We start from the raw sequence: 22,063 nt of genomic DNA on the forward strand, positions 1-22,063 counted from the left end.
ATGATTCTCACAGTGCTTCCAGCGGTCTCCAGGTGAGCGAGGGAACGATGTAGGAGGTGAATGACGGCATCATCCGCTCCAATGCCAGGCTGGTAGGCAAACTGAAGTGGGTCCAGTGATGAGCTTATAAACAGTCAGAGGGAACTTTAGAAGCAACTGAAGGTGTCTTATTTCTCTGTCGGTCACTCTGAACCCTCACTGCTCACTCATCAAGTGAGCACAGAAGAAAGAGAGCTTGCACTGTGCTTCCAGTTGGAGAGGAAGATGTCATAAATCAGTACTGTCTATAGCTTAGATAATAATTCTTTATTGTAAAGAATTAGAGAATTAGAATTACTAAAGCTTCAGCTCATCTGATTTTTAACAGTTACTGCTTTGAAGGAGAGAGATGTCATTTGGATGTTTAGTAAAATAAATAATAACCATAATTAAAATAAAAAATAAATAAATAAATGTGTACCCTAACAAATATCTAAATATTTAAATAATTAGGTTGATCTCTACACAACAGTGCAGATGGCTCAATGATTAGCATGCTAATGAGACATAAAAAGCTTTAGCTTAACTTAAATTTTCAGCTGTGCTGTGAACTGAAAGTTAGTGATAGTTCAGTTAATGCTGCCCACTACATGGCTTCGCTATACATACTTGTATAGTGCACATTTTCCTTTTTTGATAGTATTATTGTGGGTATTACCTTAAACTGCAGCTGTTTATTCCTACTCTGCCCACTTTGCTGCTGTGATAATGTGAATTGCCCAACTGTGAAAGTAATAAAGCCCATCTTTATACTGCCCGGCCACTCAGACATGTTGTCAGGGTTAACTGACTCTTGTCTTCTCTAGCTTAACCTTCTCTGCCCTCTTCCTTGCTCCACCAGCCCTCAGAGCGACAGATTGTGGTCGGCATATGCGCGATGACAAAGAAATCCAAATCCAAGCCCATGACTCAGATCTTGGAGCGCCTTTGTAAGTTTGACTACATTGATGTGGTCATTTTTCCTGAGGAGGTCATCCTGGAGGAGCCTGTGGAGAAATGGCCCCTCTGTGATTGCCTCATCTCCTTCCACTCCAAAGGTAAAAATTGCAAACCGAAGCATCTGTTGCATGAGGAGAAATGCGAAGGTGGGAGGGAGACATGACTGGGGGATATTAGGGTTGAAACCTTACCTGGTTTAAGTTAGATTTGAAACGCTATTTTTATTTCTTTACTTTTTGTGATTCATGTCTTCTTCTTCTTCTGCTTTTATTTTTTTTATTTTTTTTATTTTTTTTTGGGGTACCTAAACAAGATGAGATGCTTCTCACCACAGATCAGTTCATTAGTAAACACAGGAAAAAACTGTCCTTTGTGAAGAGATCATATAGCAAGTACAGTAAAATAGTGCAACAGTAATAATTAAAAGGACTTTCTCACCATTCTGACAGAGTTTGACTTGTGAGAAACAGTAAAGTAGATCCTGTATACTTCTCATTATTTTCTGTCACACATGTAATGTGACAGCGGCATTTTCCCCCAAGTTTTCAGACTTAGCATCTATGCTAAGACTTAGCATCAGACTCGCACTCATTTAGATCAAATGCTCTGCTTGATCTAAATGAGTGCAGATATCCTTAATGAGCAAATGAGAATGCATTATGAGGCCTGTGTTATTATTTTTGCAGATGTGTCTCCACTGCAGACTGTAAATACCTGTTTGTTAACCCATTTATTTTGACCACCTCACATGTATTGCCCAAAGTCATTTCTGCTCTTCCAGATTTTTGAAGAATTTCATCCCCTCACATGTTGATCACATCTTCAAAAAGCAGGTTGAACATGGCCCTGCTAAATTATACCAACTTCATAACACAGAAAGCAAAAACATCTTTATATATTTTTAAGTACTGAGGCCATTAAAGGACATAATTTTGCTCCTGGGTGTCAGAGGGTTTCAGTGATGACTGTTTAAAACTTCAATGAACTGTAAATGCTTTTAAACACTTCCTGATTAAAAATGCTCATTTTGGAATTGAAGTAAAAACATTTCCAACATTTGCATCTAGGAGATATTCAGTTTTGTTGATCTCTTATTTGAGGACTCATACACTGTTGTATATCCAGAGTTTTCAAAGCATAAAAAAATCTCGATTACTGTATTATTTTTAAATGCCGGTCCAGCTTGTACTGACGAAGATATGTTTTACTTTTTAGGTTTCCCTCTGGACAAAGCAGTGGAATATGCCAAACTCAGGAATCCACTGCTCATCAATGATCTCAACATGCAGTATTTCATTCAGGATAGGTACGTGTGAGCACACATGCACAGCTGAAGGTTATCACAATGTAAAAACGTAACTAGCTAGTTTTAAAATTAGGCCTCAACTGTGTGGCCGCCAGTGAAATGGTGGCAGCTGTGCCTAAAGGGTCCTCCTAAAATATCAGTTTAACTCTTAAAGTACATTTATCAGATGCTGTTGAATTTTCCAGAATGTATTTAAAAAAACAAACTCACTGTTTTGCTTGGAAGAGTTTTGATGTCAGTGAAGCTGAAGGGTGAGCTCATTCATTGGAGCGGCTTGCAGGAGAGATGGGAATCATTTTCAAACATTTGCATTGCTCTCTGCCACGGTCCTCATGCAAACCCCCACACCTCTAACACCGGCTTTTGCTTGCCAAAGGGAAATTCTAAATGTGAAATTCTTTCATGAATCTGATTTGTTTGCATCTTTGTTTTTGTTTTTTCCTGGATAATCAGAGCAGCGAGAGGTTGTGTCATGTGAACAACATTGCTATTTTCACATGTATTGCATGTTCCCTCCGACTTGCCCAGCTCTTGCATACATACACTGCTCATGGCCACATTAAATAAACTGTGACGTTTGTTCTCGGAGGCTCACTAACTCCAATCGTTCCATGTCAGGAGGGAAGTGTATCGGATCCTGCAGGAGGAGGGCATCGACCTGCCTCGTTACGCTGTGCTGAACCGAGACCCTGACAATCCTGAAGGTGGGCTTTTACTTTGTGTTAAAGAAGTATTTTCATTTCAACAGAATGAACACAAGATAACATGGTAAATATTAAATGTGGTGATTTCTGCTACCGAATATCACATAGAAAACATCAGTAATCTAATTAACTGCCATCTTTAAGCAAAACTAATTTCATTCCATATGTAAACATCAATGCTGTAGATTTTTCTGTATGTTTTAACTATTTCCTGGCAACCTGAATTTAAAAGCTTTAGTCTTGCCCCGTGCAGAGTGTAACCTGGTGGAGGGGGAGGACCAAGTTGAGGTGAATGGGGAGGTGTTCCACAAACCCTTTGTGGAGAAACCAGTGTGCGCAGAGGACCACAACGTCTACATCTATTACCCAACATCTGCCGGAGGAGGAAGCCAAAGACTCTTCAGAAAGGTACCCGTTTATCACTGAAGCTGAAAAAATACCATGTTTTTATTATGACAATTAGCTTAACATGCTGAACATTAAATGTGGCTATATGTTTATTTTGGGGGGGGGTTTCTTCTTCTGTGTTTTTCTCTCTCTTTGCTGCAGATAGGGAGCCGTAGTAGTGTGTACTCCCCAGAAAGCAGTGTACGAAAGACTGGCTCTTATATCTACGAGGAGTTCATGCCGACAGATGGCACTGATGTAAAGGTACCGTTCATAGTTATTTGAGGTTTATACATTGTTGAACTGATGTGGTGGGAGCTACCATATTGGTCAAGAATAGACAAATGAAATATTTCATCTGCTCTGAGACGTCTTCTGAGTCGTTGGCTCTGTGCTGTTTCTTAGGTTTATACAGTGGGCCCGGACTATGCTCACGCTGAGGCCAGGAAGTCTCCAGCACTGGATGGGAAGGTAGAGAGGGACAGCGAGGGGAAGGAGATCCGCTACCCAGTCATGCTGACCGCCATGGAGAAACTGGTGGCCCGCAAGGTCTGCCTGGCATTCAAGGTAAAAGACTCGCACAAGCGCACCATGTGTGAATGTAGTGAGTGTTCACTGTGAGCCGTGTAACCGCCGTGGTCTCGTGGTCCCTTTCTTGTTATTTTTACTGCTTCCTGTGCCTCGAGTGGTCAAAGACTGTACACCTGTTTATGTAACCCTTGTAGAGTCTCCAGATGTGGGGAAAACGATGAGTGAAAGGTGAAACTACTTAGATTTTTTTTTTTAAATAAATGAAAGGAACTAAAATCACTTTTTGAGTACACAGTGTAGTAACCAGCTGCTTTCTGCTGCTTACTCTTCTAACACCTACAATTCATCTTATACGACTCATAAATAGAAGAAACTCCTTCACTCTGAACAAAGTAAAACACATGACTGCAGCAGAAGGCAACAAAAAATGTATTACTGCTAAGAAATTTAATGTTATTTGGAGAAATGTAGCATTTTGTTCCCGTAATGAAATCTTAAAACGGCTTCTCAGTTGCTCTATTTTCTATCCAGTGGAAAACAACACATATGCACATTCTTTATGTCCAATGTCACCAAATTAATTAAAATGAAAATCCTACTTCACCTGTTTAGTTGTTTGAATGTGTTTTCTGCTCAGCGGCTAACTACATTCTCATGCACTGTGAACCGGCTTTAATGCTTTTGCTTGTGTGATTATAGCAAACAGTGTGTGGGTTCGACCTGCTCAGAGCCAATGGCCATTCGTTTGTCTGTGACGTTAACGGCTTCAGCTTTGTCAAAAACTCCATGAAATACTACGACGACTGTGCCAAAGTCCTGGGGTAGGTGTCGCTGCTATACTGTGTTAAACACTGGACTGTGACTTAGATGGACATGCTCAATTTCAAACAGCCGTGGATTGATTAGCACAAGGAAGAGCTGATGGAATGAGCTTTGCTTCGCATTTAGTCATTTTGTTTGTTTTTCTGCTTTTCTCGACATCTCCAGGAATATGGTAATGAGGGAGTTAGCCCCCCAGCTCCACATCCCCTGGTCCATCCCCATGGAGGCTGAAGACATCCCCATCGTCCCAACAACCTCAGGAACCATGTATGTAGAGAAAAACAAAAGATTAACTAATTCTGAGGAAAGATGTTGTTGAACGGCCCACTGTGTGTACTACACGTCTTTGTCTTATAAATTCCTTAAATGATTTTTTTTTTTAATTAAGGGACATGTTAAAATATTTTTGCACTTAAAAATATTTTTAAGTGCAAAAATAATGAAAACATAAATTAGTTTTTTATTTTATTTAATTAAAAAAATTTTGTTGCTTAGTACTACACGGGATAATAAGTTCCATTTTTCATTTCTCGTTTTAGCCTTCACTTAAAATTATTCCCAGATGGGATTATGCAAAATCCTCAAAGGATTCCCAGAATAATTCTTAAGGGAAAAAAAGTAGTTATGGGAAAATGACACAACACATTAACAGATGGTTGCTTGGGTCCACTGAGATCCCAAACTCAGTTTAGCGTCTGTTTGAAGTCTCTGGTGTGTTTTGCCTCATTTTTGTATTTCTTCAGGATGGAGCTGCGCTGTGTTATCGCCATTATCCGACACGGAGACCGCACCCCAAAGCAAAAGATGAAAATGGAAGTCCGCCATCCTCTGTGAGTCGCTCAGACTAAGCCTTGAGTTGTCTTCCTTCTTCCCTGTTCATACAACTTAATGCTTAGTTTTGTTTTTTTAAAGTACAAAAATTTATAATAAAGTTCTGTATATGTGGAAAAATAAACAAGACAAGGGAAAACATTTGTGTACTGGATATATTCCCCATCCCATAATTTACTCATGAGCGTGTCCATATATACATAATTTAACATGAAAAAAGTAAACCTTGTGTTGTTAAGAGATAACAGATACAGCTCACTGTCATGAGTAAATTATAGTATAGAAACATCTATTTACAGGATTTACAAGAAGCATAATTTATTAAAGGGACTGTGGAAACAATTAGATTTATTTTCCACAGAATGAAATTAACACATTTAGAGGATGACATTTGATGACCTTCCCCCTCCTGTACCCATAATGAGTTTTGACACGTCAGTAGATATTAATATAGATATGGTTTGATGATTAGTCAGAGTAGTTTCCAGGTTTCTCCGTGTGTGGCTGCATAGGCAGAGACCAGCTTATGATGCTCACTCAGTCATTTTGTTTTATAAGCCTGAAAGACTTCCCGAAGCATTGCTCTGAGTAGACTTTCAAGGAGTAATATAGAAGAGAACAGATGGTAACAACAAGTTTATAAGCTACCTCACAGAATTAATGCTCACTCGCGGCTTTGAATTGGGCAGCCACTGTTGAATGTTGCTGTGCATTTTATTTCAAGAACTTCCCCTCAGAAACTTTAACTCTGGGTCAATGATGGCAGTGTCTGCTGTCTGCAAACCTCCTGGTTGTCTGCTTTTCTGTTTGTGCCTGCATTGGTTTCCTCAGGCCGCTCCGTCTAGAGTGCGTGCGTGCATGCGTGCACACGTCACTCTGTTGGCCCAATGATGGACTGGTGACCTGTCCACTGTATAAATAGAATGGGCTCCAGCTCTTTGCGAACTTTTGTTGGATAAACATTTAACATAAATGTTTTGTTTTTTAATTATTTTCTGATTTTTTTTCCTCTGCTTATCCTTCACCAGCTTCTTTGAACTGTTTGAAAAGTACGGAGGATATAAAACAGGAAAGCTAAAACTCAAAAAACCAAAGCAGCTGCAGGTGAGAGACAACACTAATAATCTCCTGCTTCTTTTTTCCCAGGCTGTCTCTTATTTGCATATTTGTTTTTCTTTTGTTTGTTTGTTTGTTTTGACTGATTATGACTGAATCCTTTAAGAATAATAAAGTACTGTTAAACATTCCCACATATTAAGCGTTATCATCATCATGGACCACAAACCTTCATTGTCTTGTTGTCTAAATATTTACACTCCGCTGTCTAAATCCCGTCTTGCACACTGCGTTCATGCCATCACTGCGTGCAGCTCAAGCTCCAATATTTCACCAGCACTCGAGTTTAAAGGTAAAAACCTCTGTGCTTCCAGGAAGTGCTGGACATCGCTCGCCTGCTCCTGGTCGAACTGGGTCAGCATACTGACTGTGAGATTGAGGAGAAGAAGTCCAAACTGGAGCAGCTTAAGACTGTTCTGGAAATGTGAGTGACATTTCACCTGGAAAACAAACACACACACATATCATCACTCATCACCCTCCTGTCATCTCAGTCATCAGCAGATCAGCAGACTTTCTCATACTCACAAACAGACACCTTTACCATGAAGACGCTCCCTCCCTCTTGGCTTGTCTTTAACTGCGTTATCTTTTCTTCCCTCCTCTATCCCTCTTTCCCACCCACCCATCCTTCCCTTCTTCACCCATCTGTTCTCTCAAAAGGGAATCCAGCTTGAATGACAATCAGTACGCACCCTCTCCCTTCTCACTTGTAAAGGATGAGGTTTTACTGGCCTCCTTTTCTTTAGCCAACCTAGACTGTGTGTACAAAATATTAGAAATATTACAGATCTTTTTATGTTTCAGGCAGACCAAAACTCTGTGAAACTTTTTTCCCCTCAGATTTCACTGATTAAAAAATAAAGGAAGCAGAAGATGGATTAGTTATTGCATTTTAAGATTAGGCATTTGGAAGATATTTCTAATGTTTTGTACGCTAACTGTCGACTTAATTTCCATTAAAATTCATTCATTTGTAGCTATTAACGTCAGACACATACACAGTCAAATGTCTCTGATTATTTCACTGTGTTTCTGTGTGTGTAAATCAGCGTGTGTCTGTGTGTGGTGCTACTTCGTGTGCATGCTTTCCTCACCACCTGTCAGCTACACTCTAAACCTCCTAATGTCTTCCTTCCTCCCGCCTCAGATCTGCATTCTGGTAATTTGATGGCGCTGTACTCTGCACAGGAGCACATTAAAAATCATTAGAAAGACAGGGACGGTCAAATTTGCAAGAAAAGCACCGTTCAAACTACTGGCTGTTTAAACGCAGTGACATCACCATTTTTAAGCCTCAGCGGTAACATTTTGCCTGACGCTATGTTTGTTTTTTGAAGCCAGAGGTTTACCACATTTGGATGAGAGGGTGAAGTACTCAGTTATCCAATAACACTAGCTAGCTTGATTGGCAAGCTGCATTCATAAACTGTGCAAGTGCAATGCAAAGATGCACACATGTGCAAATTAGTTTGTAGTAACAGTCTAATAAAATGCTAGACTTTCACTCAAGAAGACTGGAGCACAGTCTTAGACAGACAGTACCACACAGCAGGGTTTATCATTTTTCAGATGATTCCATTAAAAGCGCTCCAGAAAGCACCACCGACGCTAAGACGGCAGGGCGGTCCATTTCAGTGTCTCTAATTAGTTTAGCTGAGACTTGGTAGACACCGGTCGACTACAGCCTTACATGTCGGCACATTTGCCAGTTAAAGCAGCCACACCCATGTTTCCAGTAACAAAGTTGTTTTAAAGAAATTCATCAACTGTAGAGTTGTTAGGAAATCTGTTGTGACGATTCTGAGGCCAGGACTATAGTGTTTTCTGGCAGGCTGTGAAGCTATGCATTTTATGTCAACTAATTTTACACCTTGATGTAAGTGGGCCAGACCAGCACCCTTTTCTGCTGGTGTAAGGAAGATTAACTACACATTTAATTCGTTAGGCATTTAATTATAAGAACAAGAAGTGCAGTCTCAACAATACGTTTTAGTTCTTCTACAGGATAAAGACATCTATCAGCACTCTTTGGGCTTGGACTGTTTGGACTGAAAGAAATGAATGTGGAGGATTAAATGTCTCCTAGTTCATTTGCCCAGACTGTCCTGTTTTTGTTAATAGACAGAAAATGTCCTGTTTTTTTTTTTTTGGTTTTTTTTGTTTGCTTGTTTGTTTGGGGGGGGGGCTTTCTCTCAGTTAATTGTTTATCTATTAATTACTTACTTATTTACTTTGGCGCCGTGTGAATGGCCGTAGAGGAGGTCTTTTACAGCTTTTTTACTACCGGTAATGAGGTTATAAAAACGCGGTTAAAACTCCAAATTTTATACTCTCCTTTTTCCATCCACTGGGCCAGACTGGAACCTTTGATGGGCCGATTCTGGCCTCCAGACCTTATGTTTGACACCCCTGTACTAGAGGAACTGCAGTTTTTGACTTTTGATGAATAAATATAAAATTAAACTGTCAGTGAAGTAGAGAGGAAAGCCAGCTCATGTACAGTGATCAAGCGTTGCATAGCAAGGCCCTTAAGTCTGAAGGGCATCTATACGCGTGCTGTGAGCTTATGCAGTAGTGTAAGCTATCCTGCTTTTTCAATCTAAAAAAGCTATAAACAGTGATCATGTTGCTTCCATTAAGACACAGAGCTAGGGAGCTGGCCACTTTAAAATCATGTGGAGCTACGCAGATGAGACCAAACCACATTTCCACATTTCTATAAGCGTCTGCACCTGCTTTCCCTTATTTCCTCCCTTATTATTTATAGACTTTGTTGCATCCTCCAATACTGCATTTTAATCCAATAAGCCCCACCTGTCTGATTGTTCTGGGTGGTCCTTTTGCTCCTGCTCACATTCTCATGTGCTTACACACAGATACGCAATTACAAAGAACTGCAGTAAATATTTACCTCCAAAGTGACTGAAACAACTGCTAATAGTAGTGCTTACTGTAGCAGAGTGTATGATCGTTGTGTCATTGAAAGTTGTTGCCTTGGTCTTATCTCTCTTAAGCTCGCCTTGTCATAAACATGGAATGAAAGTCAGACGTGTGTTTGCTGCTAAACATTTGGACGAAACTCGTTGATTTGAGATGAAATCTATTCGATTGTCTCACTGCATACATATGAAACTTTGTTGTGTTTGCTTGATGGTGTGTGTGTTCATCCCCCCCACCAGGTATGGTCATTTCTCAGGTATCAACAGGAAAGTCCAGCTCACCTACCTGCGGAATGGCAAACCTAAAGCATCCAGTGAGGAAGAAGGTATCGTACTCGGACACCGATTGTTGTGTGTGCTGGGTCACAGCGATAAATTATATGTAAACAAATACACACGAATGGTGATTGGAAGTGAATGTCAGTGTAATCAGTCATCAGTTAGTAACTGTGTTTTGGAGCCTCGCCTTCAGTGTTTTGGTTGCACCTCACCACGGACAACATTATTTGTCAGTATGGCTACAGAAAAAAAGAGTTTTGATTATTTATATATAAAGAAAAATCAAATGTTAAACTTTCTGCTTCTTGTTTCAGATTCTAAGAAGGATGGCCCATCTCTGCTGCTGGTGTTGAAGTGGGGTGGGGAGCTGACGCCTGCAGGCCGGGTTCAGGCTGAGGAGCTGGGCAGGGCTTTTCGCTGCATGTACCCCGGAGGTCAAGGTACCAGCCAGACACATGCTCTAGCCTATAAGATGTCGTTACAACGGCTCTCACGCCTTCTGCTCTGGTGTCATTTTTCAGTCCTCCTTTGTAATTTCTAAAAACGGCACCGTTTGCAGTGCCAACACATGATAGGAGTCATACATGCACTGTGTGAAAAGAGGTCAGGCTGAAACGGCTATGTTAGAGTTGACAAGCCAGATTTTCAGGCTTCCAGCTGCCGCTGCAGTCTTTTTATCCCACTCATTGTCATTTGTGGCTGTGATGTTGTAGAAAGATTGCTGACTCACTGTTGCCAAGAGCAGGAACTTTAAAGTGTTACTCAACAACAATTATATACAATATTATTATAGTGTGGGACATCTTAGATTGTAGCAATAAAAATAAAAAACATTAGAAAGGCTACTCGTAGCAAATCTCTAAAGTTTACTGAAAAGTGAACTGAGGAGTTGCATGCACAGCATCTGTAAATAAAAATTACTGATGCCTAAAGTAATGATGGACTGCACATTTTTCTTCTTAGCTCATCTGCAGATGGCAGTAAACTTTAAGTAAACTTTGCTGTGATTGGCCTGGACTTGCAAGGAAAAAGGTGTAAACAATGGGGGGGGGGCTTCTGTGCTCACAGTCAAAGCTGTCCCAAAGACAATCAAATTAAAAATTTCACTGTTGTCAATATCGTACAGAGCAAACACCAGAAAATGTTTGGCCAGGTTTAGTATGAACAGCCAGTGCTGTAACAGTGAGACAGAAGATAAGGAAAACAATGATAGGGATGAAGGACTTTGGTGACCTAGTTACACTGTTTATATATAAAAAGATTAATTCATTTCTTTTAAATGGAACAAGCATTTTAAGTTTAAAGAAATTGCAGTTAATTGGTAGTAAAATAATCTTTAGTTTCAGGTGGAAAAATTAATGAGACTAATCTTGCCACTTCAGTACAATCACTCATGTCTTGCAGACACCTTCTGAGGACATTAAGTCACATTTTTACCTCAAGGCTTTAAAACTGTTCGAACAAACTGCTGCTCCATAACAGAGTGAACTCTCTCTGTTGAAGATCACGTGGTCTGCACCACAATAAGCAGGAATTATGACCTGGATTTAAGAGTATACTGTCAACACTGGCTTAAACAGTCTGATGTGAAAGGTTGTTGAGATTAAGCAAAGATGCTGAGCTGCAACTCTAGTGAAGGCTAACAGTATCAGGACAGAGGATCTAAACAGAAATGCAGTCAGTGGATGATTTATTAGGTACACATGTAAAATCGAAGCCAATACAGTCATTTGAGCTATAAAATTCATTATTACACTCGTAATAATAACTACTTCTTACTGACACACTCAGAGGTATTAATTTGGCTCTATTCATTCCTATAGTGTTGTAGATTCAATTATACTGATGTGTCCCACTCTAATAAAATTCAATAAAGATATAACTTTAATAAAGAAATAATTCACGTAAGACTGCTGTAACCTTGCATCGTAGCCATTGTGCTGGATTGAAGTGTAGCCTCAACTATGGGGGGGGGGGAAAGAACTGCTTACACATTTTTTTTAAAGTACTGATTTAAATTCATGACATTCAATATTTTTTTTTCTATTTTTTTTTTAAACCGTAACAGTACCTAAGCTGAAAATGCTGCTCGCACTGCCACCTAGAGGCTGTACCAAGTTGTCCTGCAGTTAGGTGTGGCCTCATCTGAGAACACCCAAAATGGGTTTTGTTCAAAGTGTTTTAAAACAGAAAAGCAGCTTTAATTTCTCTCTGTTCAGATTGAGCAGTAAGAAGTCAGCTGCAGGCTTTTCTTGACGTTATTTCCTGTAGGGTCTTACAATTTTAGTCATCACCTGTCCTACCTAAAGGTTTGTTTTGTGCTGCATGCAAAACTCAAACTATAAAGAAAACCAACCTGAAGCAGAACTAAAAGTAGACCTTGTGTTGCTTCTTTTTTTATCTATAAAAAGAAGACAATTGTCTCATCCCAGCCACTGTTTTCAATCCTTTCTTTCTCTCCACCACAAGTTTTGTCGATTAACTCTGCTCTTCTCTGTTGTTGTTGCTCTATGTAAACTACTAGCCGGTAATCGCCGGTCCCTTGGCTGCGATTCCCCTATTGACTTTGGTAAGAGAAGGGTTTCCTGGATATCACCGCTCTTCCGCTCCTCTGTCATTCTGAGCGTTTGTCGCTCCGTCCACTAACGTGGTCTGCTCTCTCCTCATATCATCATGATTTTGGTTAATTTCACATGGCGACTAGTCCTGTTTTGTATCAGATTGCTGTGGACTGCTTTATTTTGTGTCGATGTGTTTCCAAGATGATCCTCCAATGTAGACACTGTTTAGGTCACTTGCCCGTACATATGTGGGCAGCTAAAGTGACTGGAGCTTTTCTTTTTCAAAGCTAACGCGCATCATCTCACACTAATCCTACTGCATTTTTTTTCACGAGTTGTTGAGATGTTGTTTGATAAAAATCTATTTTGGCCTGTGTTAAGCTTTAAACAGGGATATGTCTTCATCACGTCCCAGATTTGCTGATCTCTGTCAAATGAGGCATGGCGATGCAGTGTCAGGCTACCTGCAGAAGAGAAATGCATGAAGCATCAGTGTGATTTGATCTGTAGCGTTAGTTTGCATCCACCCCCTACATTAACATGGCATACTGGGAATGTTAAAAGACTTGGTCTGTTTTCAAAGAGAGGTAATCTAGGATATTTAATCTCATCTGCAGGGGAGTTATTGTCACAAATTTTGGGGAGACTACTAAAACTTCAGTTCACTTCACTTTCACTTCATTTTATATTCAGCTTAAACAACAACATTTAAGTTCACATTTAAGTGAAACGAACCCTATTAAAATCTGACAAGCCGATGCATTTGAACTGAAAGTGATGTTGCACTCGCACATGTGCTGTACTGGCCCGTTGTGCAATATTTGATGGAAATCTTTGCTACTATTGGGTACAATCAAAACTAAAATTTGTTTTTCTCTATTCTTTCAACTACCTCACCGACTCAGTCGTTTCTTTAAAAAAGAAAAGGAAAGGGAAAAAATGTGTTGTACTGTACATCTGAGTGCTGTAATCATGCCAGTTAACTGTGGCGCTCCACTCTGTGTTCAATTCTACAGGTGACTATGCCGGGTTTCCTGGCTGTGGCCTCCTGCGCCTGCACAGCACTTACCGCCATGACCTGAAGATCTACGCCTCTGACGAAGGAAGGGTGCAGATGACGGCTGCTGCTTTTGCCAAGGTAACTATGTCACTGTATTGGAAGACTAAACTCTTCATATAAATGTTACTTTAGTACTTAAGCGATTCTGATGGAGCTTGAGGAGAGCATTTAAAGCAGCTTTGCATGAACAAGACCCACTTGTTTGCCATAAATTGGAGCCACTTGGCTTGCTTTCCTGGCCAGTGTGGAATTTATGTTCCCACTGCTCAATATTAAACACAGAAGTGTGATGGCTGTAAAACGGCTAACTGATCATCTGCAGAGGAATGGTCTGTTTGAAGAGTTTGAGACAGGTTGAGAATTTATCCCAAAAATAGAAACAACATTAGTTAGGGGTGATCGTGGCTCAAGAGTTGGGAGTTCGCCTTGTAATCGGAAGGTTGCCGGTTCGAGCCCCAGCTCGGACAGTCTCGGTCGTTGTGTCCTTGGGCGAGACACTTCACCCGTTGCCTACTGGTGGTGGTCAGAGGGCCCGGTGGCGCCAGTGTCCGGCAGCCTTGCCTCTGTCAGTGCACCCCAGGGTGGCTGTGGCTACAATGTAGCTTGCCATCACCAGTGTGTGAATGTGTGTGTGAATGGGTGGATGACTGGATATGTAAAGCGCTTTGGGGTCCATGGGGACTAGTAAAGCGCTATACAAATACAGGCCATTTACCATTTAGTTAAGGTTATGAATGACAAGACAAGCGTAGTGATGAGAATGGACTCATCTACCTTGTTTGCTTCGGGTTACTCGTCACGACTTAACCCTCACATATTTATGTAATTTTTTAACCATTTCAAATCTGATGCATGTCTGCAGGGTCTTCTGGCTCTAGAAGGGGAGCTCACGCCCATCCTGGTTCAAATGGTAAAGAGTGCCAACATGAACGGACTGCTGGACAGTGACAGCGATTCTCTGACTGACTGCCAGCAGAAAGTGAAAGCCAGGCTGCATGAGATCATGCAAAAGGACCAGGACTTTACAGAGCAGGACTACCAAAAGGTGTTGTCACACATGGAATTGCTCAGTTAGTGATAAGCTGTATGAGGCAATTTCTTGTTTGCAAGTAAAGTCTCCAGTTAGTTTAAACAGTTAAATGTGCCTCTTAATCCAGATAAGATTTGGATTATCCAAAGAATTTTGCAACTGCTCATACATATATTGACCGTCTTTTCTGGCATAATCTCATGCGTCGTGTTTGGCAGAACATGTTATCTATTTACTTCTGCTTCTATCGTGTCCCAGTTGGCTCCGACTGGCAGTCCGTCACTGGTGAACTCCATGAAGGTCATAGAGAATCCAGTCAAAACCTGTGACAAGGTGTATGCCCTCATCCAGAGCCTTACATCGCAGATCCGAAAGAGACTGGAGGACCCCAAGTCTGCAGGTACTGAGAACCTGCAGAAAGGCTGCCTTTTAAAATGTTTTACTGTCTTTAAACCCTCAGTATTTATTTTAGTCATCTGGTGTTATGTATGAATAAGACTGATGCAGAAAAGCTTGTAACTGTAGTGTGTATATATGGAGTTCAAAATTGATCCACCCCTCATTTCTTTATATTCTGGTAGAAAAATTGGAACCATGTGGAGTTATTTATTGAAACATGAGGTTAGCCAGCTTTCTTGTCATTTCTTTAAGAAGTCTTCAGGAATAGTTCTCCAGGCTTCTTCAAGGACATTCAAAGCTCTTTTTTGGATGTTGGCTGCTTTTTGTTCTGTTCTCTGATAAGATGATCCCGCCCTGCTCAATAGTGTGTTTTTGTTTTTTGTTTTTTTCTATCCAGTTATGCTTCTTACACTGCCTTCTTACATCGGCAGTGTGATTCCCATGGTTTCATGCTGAAAAGTGAAGCCGTTGCAAATAAAATGCTTTCCGTGTGGTTTTGCATTAATAAAAATCTGAGGGTGTTTTTTCTGTATTCATGATTTCAACAAGATCTCTGACACCAGTGCCTGAAATCCAGAGCCATGACAGAGCCTCCACCCTGTTGTGCAGGTGGCTGTAGAATGTCAATGTCCCAAGCAGAAATGTGTGAAAACCTTCAGAAAGCTGGAGAATTAATATTCAAGAACCTTTTTAAAAATCTTTTATAGTTAGGGTTTTTTTTACGACAATGATAAAATTAGTCGCTGTATTTTTAATTTTTTTTTTTTTTCTCCAGACCTACAGCTTTACCACAGCGAGACGTTGGAGTTGATGCTACAGCGCTGGTCTAAGCTGGAGAGAGACTTCCGCATGAAGAATGGGCGCTACGACATCAGCAAGATCCCAGATATCTACGACTGCATCAAATATGACCTTCAGCATAATGCCTCTCTTGACCTGGAGGACACGCGGGAACTTTTCAGACTGTCCCGTGCTCTGGCTGATATAGTCATACCACAGGTAAATCACATCAGTGTCTTTAATTGCATTTTTTCCAAGTGCTGCCCAGCACTTATTTTTAAATTTTGCACAAATTTGGCATTAGTAATGAGTGATGTAGCAACATTATTCCAATGGCGCATTTAAAATGTCATGCTTTAGTCAGAAAACCTTACCAGCGAGAGCAAGGTTCAAATCAACCCTCTATTCATTAACATGTCTTCTGAATTAAAGTGACTTGTCACAAATAACATGCAAAAACATGGTATTTTAATGGATTGCCCCCTTGTTCATTGACATCAGGAGTATGGCATCAACAGAGCAGAGAAATTGGACATCGCCCAGGCTTATTGTGTTCCCCTGATGAAGAAAATCCAACTGGACCTGCAAAGGACCCATGAGGACGAGGCTGTCAACAAGTTGCACCCTCTGTGAGAATACAGAACACTACTGAAGCGCACATGTTTATAAGCCACATGCATACATGTATTAACAAGTATTACAGGTGTTGTGTTACTCACTTGTGTCTCTTCCTCCGCCCTGGTGTTCAGGTATTCTCGGGGTGTCATGTCTCCTGGGCGTCACGTCCGCACACGCCTCTACTTCACGAGTGAGAGCCACGTTCACTCCCTGCTCAGCATCTTCCGCTACGGAGGCCTGCTGAATGTATGCAGTGGTTTTGTCACCTTTGACTTTTTGATTTTCTGCAGGTGTGCATGTGCACATTCAGAGGGCGAATTGCCAGAACAGAGCTTTTGTAGCGTTGCACTTATTGCAGAGGGTATTCCTTCCAAGACAGAAGGCTTTTTGAAGATGACTTCAGTGACTTGTTCTAATAAAACTAAGCTGAACTGTAGTTCTAAGTTAATTGAACGCTTATGTCTAAATTGGACTGTAGAACTGATGTTTACCTTGCCCTTGCATGAATTTTCACAGATCTGTGGTGTTTCACTCATTGGCTTTAATTTTACATCTGCTTGTCTTTGCACATCAGGAGGAGAAGGACCAGCAGTGGAAGCAAGCAATGGACTACCTGAGCGCTGTGACTGAACTCAACTATATGACACAGATAGTCATCATGCTGTACGAAGACAACAACAAGGTGGGCAGGATGAAATGAAACACATACCTCCTCCTCCAAACTGCAGCTTCTTTTGCAGGATTGCAGGCTCCTTTACGCAGCCTCCTTTGTATATTTGTGTCTGTGTGCTGAGCAGGACCCCTCCTCAGAGGAGCGCTTCCATGTGGAGCTTCACTTCAGTCCAGGAGTAAAAGGATGTGAAGATGAAGAGACTATTCCTCTTGGATTCGGCTTCCGGCCGGCCTCCTCAGAGGTGTGTGACCATACCGCACTCATATTGCTGGTTGAAAATTGTCTAAAAATGTGAAAAATTTCAGTTTCAAACCAGCCAAGAGGCCATTTAAGGTTTTAAAAAATAAAAATCTCCCTTGTAGTTGTGTGTCGACATCAGGTGTGTTTTGTTGATCAGAGATGTCAGTCACTTCTTTCTTCTCTGACCAATTAGAATGAAGACAAGAAGCCTAATCAGGGCAGTCTGGAGGACCTTTCTCAGGATGAGCCGGACCAGGCACTTCAAGTCTCTGATCCAATCAACATTCAGCGAAGGTCTCCCATGATTCGGAACCGCAAGACTGGCTCCATGGAGGTACCAGACTGCCAGAGTTCAGTGTTAAAATGACAAAATGCGGTCTGGGTGTGAACTAGCTCTTCTGACACTTTTGCCTGTCATTTTAAAAGTGCGATGATGCTCTTGAAGCAACCATTAAACATCAGGTCCCTGAATAATATGTTGAGGATATCAGTATTAATCCCTGGTCTCTTTGGCCCCACTCAGGTCCTCTCTGAAACCTCCCCCACTCATTCCGCCAAAGGCTGCACATCCCATCGACTCTTCATATCCTGCTCACGCCAGTCTCCTGAGATCAAACCAGCCAGTGGCTTAGGTAGGGATCTAATTTTTGGAGCAAGTGTGGGAGAATGTGTGTTTTCGCTGTGTTCATATCTGCGTTCATGGCCTCACCGCTCATTCATTTCCAGCCGTCATCACTGCGCCTCCTCTTCATCACGAGCTGCAGCTGTGACTTTTTTACCCCCTTCACCCTCCCACTTTTCCATTTCACTTTCAGTCTGTCCCTCGTTTCTTTCACATAGCGTCCACCCCAGCTTAGTTTAGCTTAGCGGCAGCCGAACAGGATCAGAATCCAAACTATGCTGGCCAGAGGTCAGCGGGGAAGAGTCATGTTCACAGCCAACTGCAGGAACATATGGTGATCAAAGACGTGTTCCTCTCCTCTCTAGGTGATAAGGTGACAACACGGTGAACATGCTAATACCTTCATAGTCAAACAAAACCCGACTCTCTAGTTACTAATGTTTGCCTTTTCTTTGTTTAATGTCACTATAACTGATATTGACTTGACTAACATAAACTAATATAATTAGTAAAGATTATTAATATTGTCATATAGTGACTTGGAGACTCAGAGACTCAATAACTCAAATCCCTGCTCCAAATAATGTGGTCAGCATATGTGCTGATAATCCAAAGTTCAGGTGTTTGTGAATAGCAGCCAATCAGAAGAAGCCTGGCTGAAAGGGAAGGAGAAGGGAGCAAAAAAAACAAAAACTAAACTAAACCAAAACTTTTTTGTTTAAAACAGTGGATGAACTGAGGAGCTGGACCGAGGACCAGTATAAGATAAATTATTATTTTTAACAGTGAATTATACAAAGCATCTCTAGTAGAGGCCAAGAATAAAAATACCGGTGACCACCAGTTCTACCCCTCAGCCTCCTGGTAGACACAGCTGTGGTATTAATTTCAAAATCCTACGGCGATGCCTGCCCAGCAGGATTAAGCCAAAACCCCGTCCGCCGTATGCAGCTGTGGGGTAAAAAGGTTGGAACTGAGCATACAGTAACAGGTCACCTTTGAGTATACACCTATTCTTAACTATTCACGAGACCAGTTTGCTGCATTTGTTTTTTCGGATGAAGTTTGATTTTTTTTTTTTTCTTTCTTCAAATCTTCACATGTGAATAATCAGATCTGACCAATGCATTTAGCTGCATTTGACAAATGTGTGCTCGAAGTTCAAAACTCAAGACAGTATTGAATTATACAAATTTTCCGTGCTGTTGCCTTGTTGTGAGAAATGGATGAATCCACAATCTCAATTTCTTCCTTTTCTCACCAAGTTGGCATCCCCAAAATTTGTAACTGAATTTCATGTTGTTGTTTTTTTACAATGCGCTCTGTGCGTAAAGGCCTTAATTGTGCAACATTAGCATCAAAAGATGTCAGAACAGAAGAAGTGTTATTATATTGCCAGAAACTGAATTTGCTGTAAGCTCACACAGTTGAAACAAACGCAGATGATAATATTACAAGTATTTGACATGTTGCGCTGTTGTAACCACTCCAGATATCAGGTTGTCCTGCTAAAGAATACATCTGTGATTTAAAAGAAAAGCGTCTTCATTAACATTAGTTGTCCCTATATAAATAAGTTACATGTTCCTCCTTCAACTAGAGAAAACTGCCCTCACAAATTCTTAAAAATCTACTCTAAATATTATTAGTCTTATAACAAAACATTTTTGGTCCCATACATAAAGTAAGATATCAGTGTAGGTCCCTTTGACCTCTTTAAATTGTTCCAAATCAGACCACTCTGGGTCCATGAATGTAGTTTAACCTCAGCCTAAATAAAGGGACTTTTGAAGGACATGCAACATCCAACAACCTGCTAACATGGTGACACTTACAAGCATGACATGCTTCCATCTAAATAAAGACGTGTGGAGAAAACCATAAAACCAACAATGTGAGCAGAGAGTGGAGTCGTGGTGTGGAAAAAAACAAGAGATCGAAAGCTTTCAAAGGCTAGCGTACATCAACCCGCGTCACTTCTTACTGCTGGATATCACCAGGGAATGAGTGATGGTCCTTTAAAAATCCTTATTGTTTTAAATGTCACATCGCTACAGTAGGTTAACGTGCCCCTTTCTGTATAATGCACCGATCGTCGTGCTGCTCGGTGCTTAATTATCACGTTTGAAAGCAGCAGTTGGCTTTATGTCCACGTTACACTAATGTTTTAAACCCTCTCTGAGTGGAGCCATTCAGTTTGTTGTGTGCTGCGTTGCTGAGGTCACAGTTCTCCATCAGCACACTGACGCTCCGTTAACACAACGCTTAGTTGGTGTTTCAAATATTTAAATAAAATATTCATTTAAAGTCTTTGGACATTGAATTTGTCCTACGAATATGAGGATTAGTTTGTTTTATTCGTGTACAGCAAGTCTAAAACTCATTTCCACTCTCAGCCTGCTTGATATGCTATTGTGACGTATAGGAAACCCACATGTTCTGTGCATGTGCACACATCACTCACACAAGGGTCTTACACACTGAGTCACTGTTCTGAAAAACCTTAAAGCTTGCGTGTCATCTAGGTATTTTCCTTCTATTATAAACTTTATCAAATCTATATAATAAATATCTGTTTGCAGGGTGTTCATACAGGTAAACTCATTTTTCCCAAAGCACAAACACACTCTTGGGCCACACCATTTAGTGTGTAATTAAAAAATATATATAAAAAAAATTCTCACCCTTCACATGTCCACTTCACCCATCCCTTCACCTCTTCCCCCCCGCACTCCCACGGCTCCTCCACACAGGCTCGCTCTGCTCTGGCCTCTTCAGTGCCTCAGCCCTCGGGGTGTCCTGTAGCGCCCCCAACCTTCGGGACTACGTCCGCACACACCACCGTCACCACCACCCGAAGCCTCCTCTGTCCCCCGGCAGTTTGCCGTGCAAGAGTGGCATGTTTGGTACGTTCACCACGCTCTCTGTCCTCTCGCATGGAGCTGGTCTTTTCATCTGTATCCATTTGAAAAGCTTTTTTTTTTCCTGGCTTTGAAAAGTCTTGTTTTTTTTCTTTCCTACTTTGTGTTTTTTGCTCCTAAATTCATCTTATTGATTTTTGGGGACATTTTTTTTCCCCTTCAGATCAAAACAAATCAGCAGCTGTAATATATTGCATCGTTTCTCCTAATGATTTTTGCCCCGCAAGAATGGGCAGCAAGGGCACTGATTTGACAGCAGAGGGATTGGCTGTGTAGTAAATGCTGAGCATGCAGGCTGGAATACAATTAATACTTTTCCACATCAACTTGACCGCTAACCGATCAACCCGCTCTCCTCTCGGACTCAAGTGTTTTGTCTCTCTGTGCATGTTGTGTTAACATATCCTCTTTATTTCACAATCCTTCGTAAAGTGAAGTAGTGTGTCTGTAAGCCAAAAGCCTGGCTTTTTTATTTTTTCATATTAATCACAATTTACGGTAATCCTTACATTAAGAAACTCAGCCTGTTATTTGGAACAGATATAAGACCCAGTAATCCACCTTAAAATAATCCCTTTTCCCTGAGTCTGGTAATGGCGGTAATGGTAAGTGAAAGAAAGCTGCTTCCACAGCCACCAGGGGTCCTTGCAACAGGTTTAATTACCACAAACATCTGGAGTGGATAGATTTCTCATGGTTGCAGCTGGTTAATCGCACAAATTTGTTTAATGCGTCCCGAATATGCATGTGACTCATCTACAGGTGACGTCATCATTTTCCTATTAGGTGTATTTATGCATATGGATCCGAACTGCAGGGATTTGTTTTCCCTCTACTACAGCTTTTTAAACACAGCAAACTGAGCCGGTCAGTTCATCCACTTGGTGTCACTCTGACTGCAGAGCTACACACTGGCAGATGCTTTACTTTCTCAGCTCTGTTGCATCAGGCCTATGGGCTGCTGTCTGAGAGACAGGTCGGGGTCTGGACCTGACGTCAGTCCAGTTCGTTTAAAGAAAAAAAAGAACAGGGCAACAAGAGATGGGTTTATTGCTGGGAAGGTGAAAGGAAGTGCACACTTCAGATCTGAAGATGGCCTGCAGTGTCAGTGGTAAGTGCATTTCAGAGAGGCGGTTCCCAACCTTTATTTTACAGCTTTCTGCAATACCAAAAATGACCTAATGGATTCTTACCTGACATAAAAGTGGGTTTTCTTCTTTCGTAAACCGTATATTACATGCATACGCTCTACAGAGCTTTATT

The 22,063-nt window shown here is 41.1% G+C and overlaps 1 protein-coding gene across 8 annotated transcripts in view; it reads left to right on the forward strand.

The window, feature by feature from the left end:
- Positions 1–545: 545 nt before the first annotated feature.
- ppip5k1b (diphosphoinositol pentakisphosphate kinase 1b) overlaps positions 546–22,063 on the forward strand; it is a 34,142-nt gene continuing 12,624 nt past the window's right edge. For 2 of the 8 annotated variants that reach the window (XM_026175171.1, XM_026175172.1), the window contains exons 1-25: positions 551–1,076; positions 2,194–2,284; positions 2,903–2,988; positions 3,242–3,396; positions 3,538–3,639; positions 3,781–3,942; positions 4,606–4,727; positions 4,894–4,995; positions 5,472–5,558; positions 6,588–6,663; positions 6,990–7,099; positions 7,339–7,362; positions 9,858–9,943; positions 10,211–10,336; positions 12,421–12,465; positions 13,474–13,595; positions 14,380–14,562; positions 14,806–14,947; positions 15,722–15,945; positions 16,228–16,355; positions 16,476–16,590; positions 16,919–17,026; positions 17,142–17,258; positions 17,451–17,591; positions 17,781–17,889. In XM_026175171.1, the coding sequence (XP_026030956.1) occupies positions 917–1,076; positions 2,194–2,284; positions 2,903–2,988; positions 3,242–3,396; positions 3,538–3,639; positions 3,781–3,942; positions 4,606–4,727; positions 4,894–4,995; positions 5,472–5,558; positions 6,588–6,663; positions 6,990–7,099; positions 7,339–7,362; positions 9,858–9,943; positions 10,211–10,336; positions 12,421–12,465; positions 13,474–13,595; positions 14,380–14,562; positions 14,806–14,947; positions 15,722–15,945; positions 16,228–16,355; positions 16,476–16,590; positions 16,919–17,026; positions 17,142–17,258; positions 17,451–17,591; positions 17,781–17,889 (2,923 nt within the window). In that variant the 5' untranslated portion in view covers positions 551–916. Of the gene's footprint in view, positions 1,077–2,193; positions 2,285–2,902; positions 2,989–3,241; positions 3,397–3,537; positions 3,640–3,780; positions 3,943–4,605; positions 4,728–4,893; positions 4,996–5,471; positions 5,559–6,587; positions 6,664–6,989; positions 7,100–7,338; positions 7,363–9,857; positions 9,944–10,210; positions 10,337–12,420; positions 12,466–13,473; positions 13,596–14,379; positions 14,563–14,805; positions 14,948–15,721; positions 15,946–16,227; positions 16,356–16,475; positions 16,591–16,918; positions 17,027–17,141; positions 17,259–17,450; positions 17,592–17,780; positions 17,890–20,632; positions 20,786–22,063 lie in introns of all 8 variants that reach the window. The other 6 variants (XM_026175164.1, XM_026175169.1, XM_026175166.1 and 3 more) reach the window with 6 other exon arrangements.

The sequence above is a fragment of the Astatotilapia calliptera genome, chromosome 7 (genome assembly GCF_900246225.1).
Source record: "Astatotilapia calliptera chromosome 7, fAstCal1.2, whole genome shotgun sequence".
NCBI classification, from domain to species: domain Eukaryota; kingdom Metazoa; phylum Chordata; class Actinopteri; order Cichliformes; family Cichlidae; genus Astatotilapia; species Astatotilapia calliptera.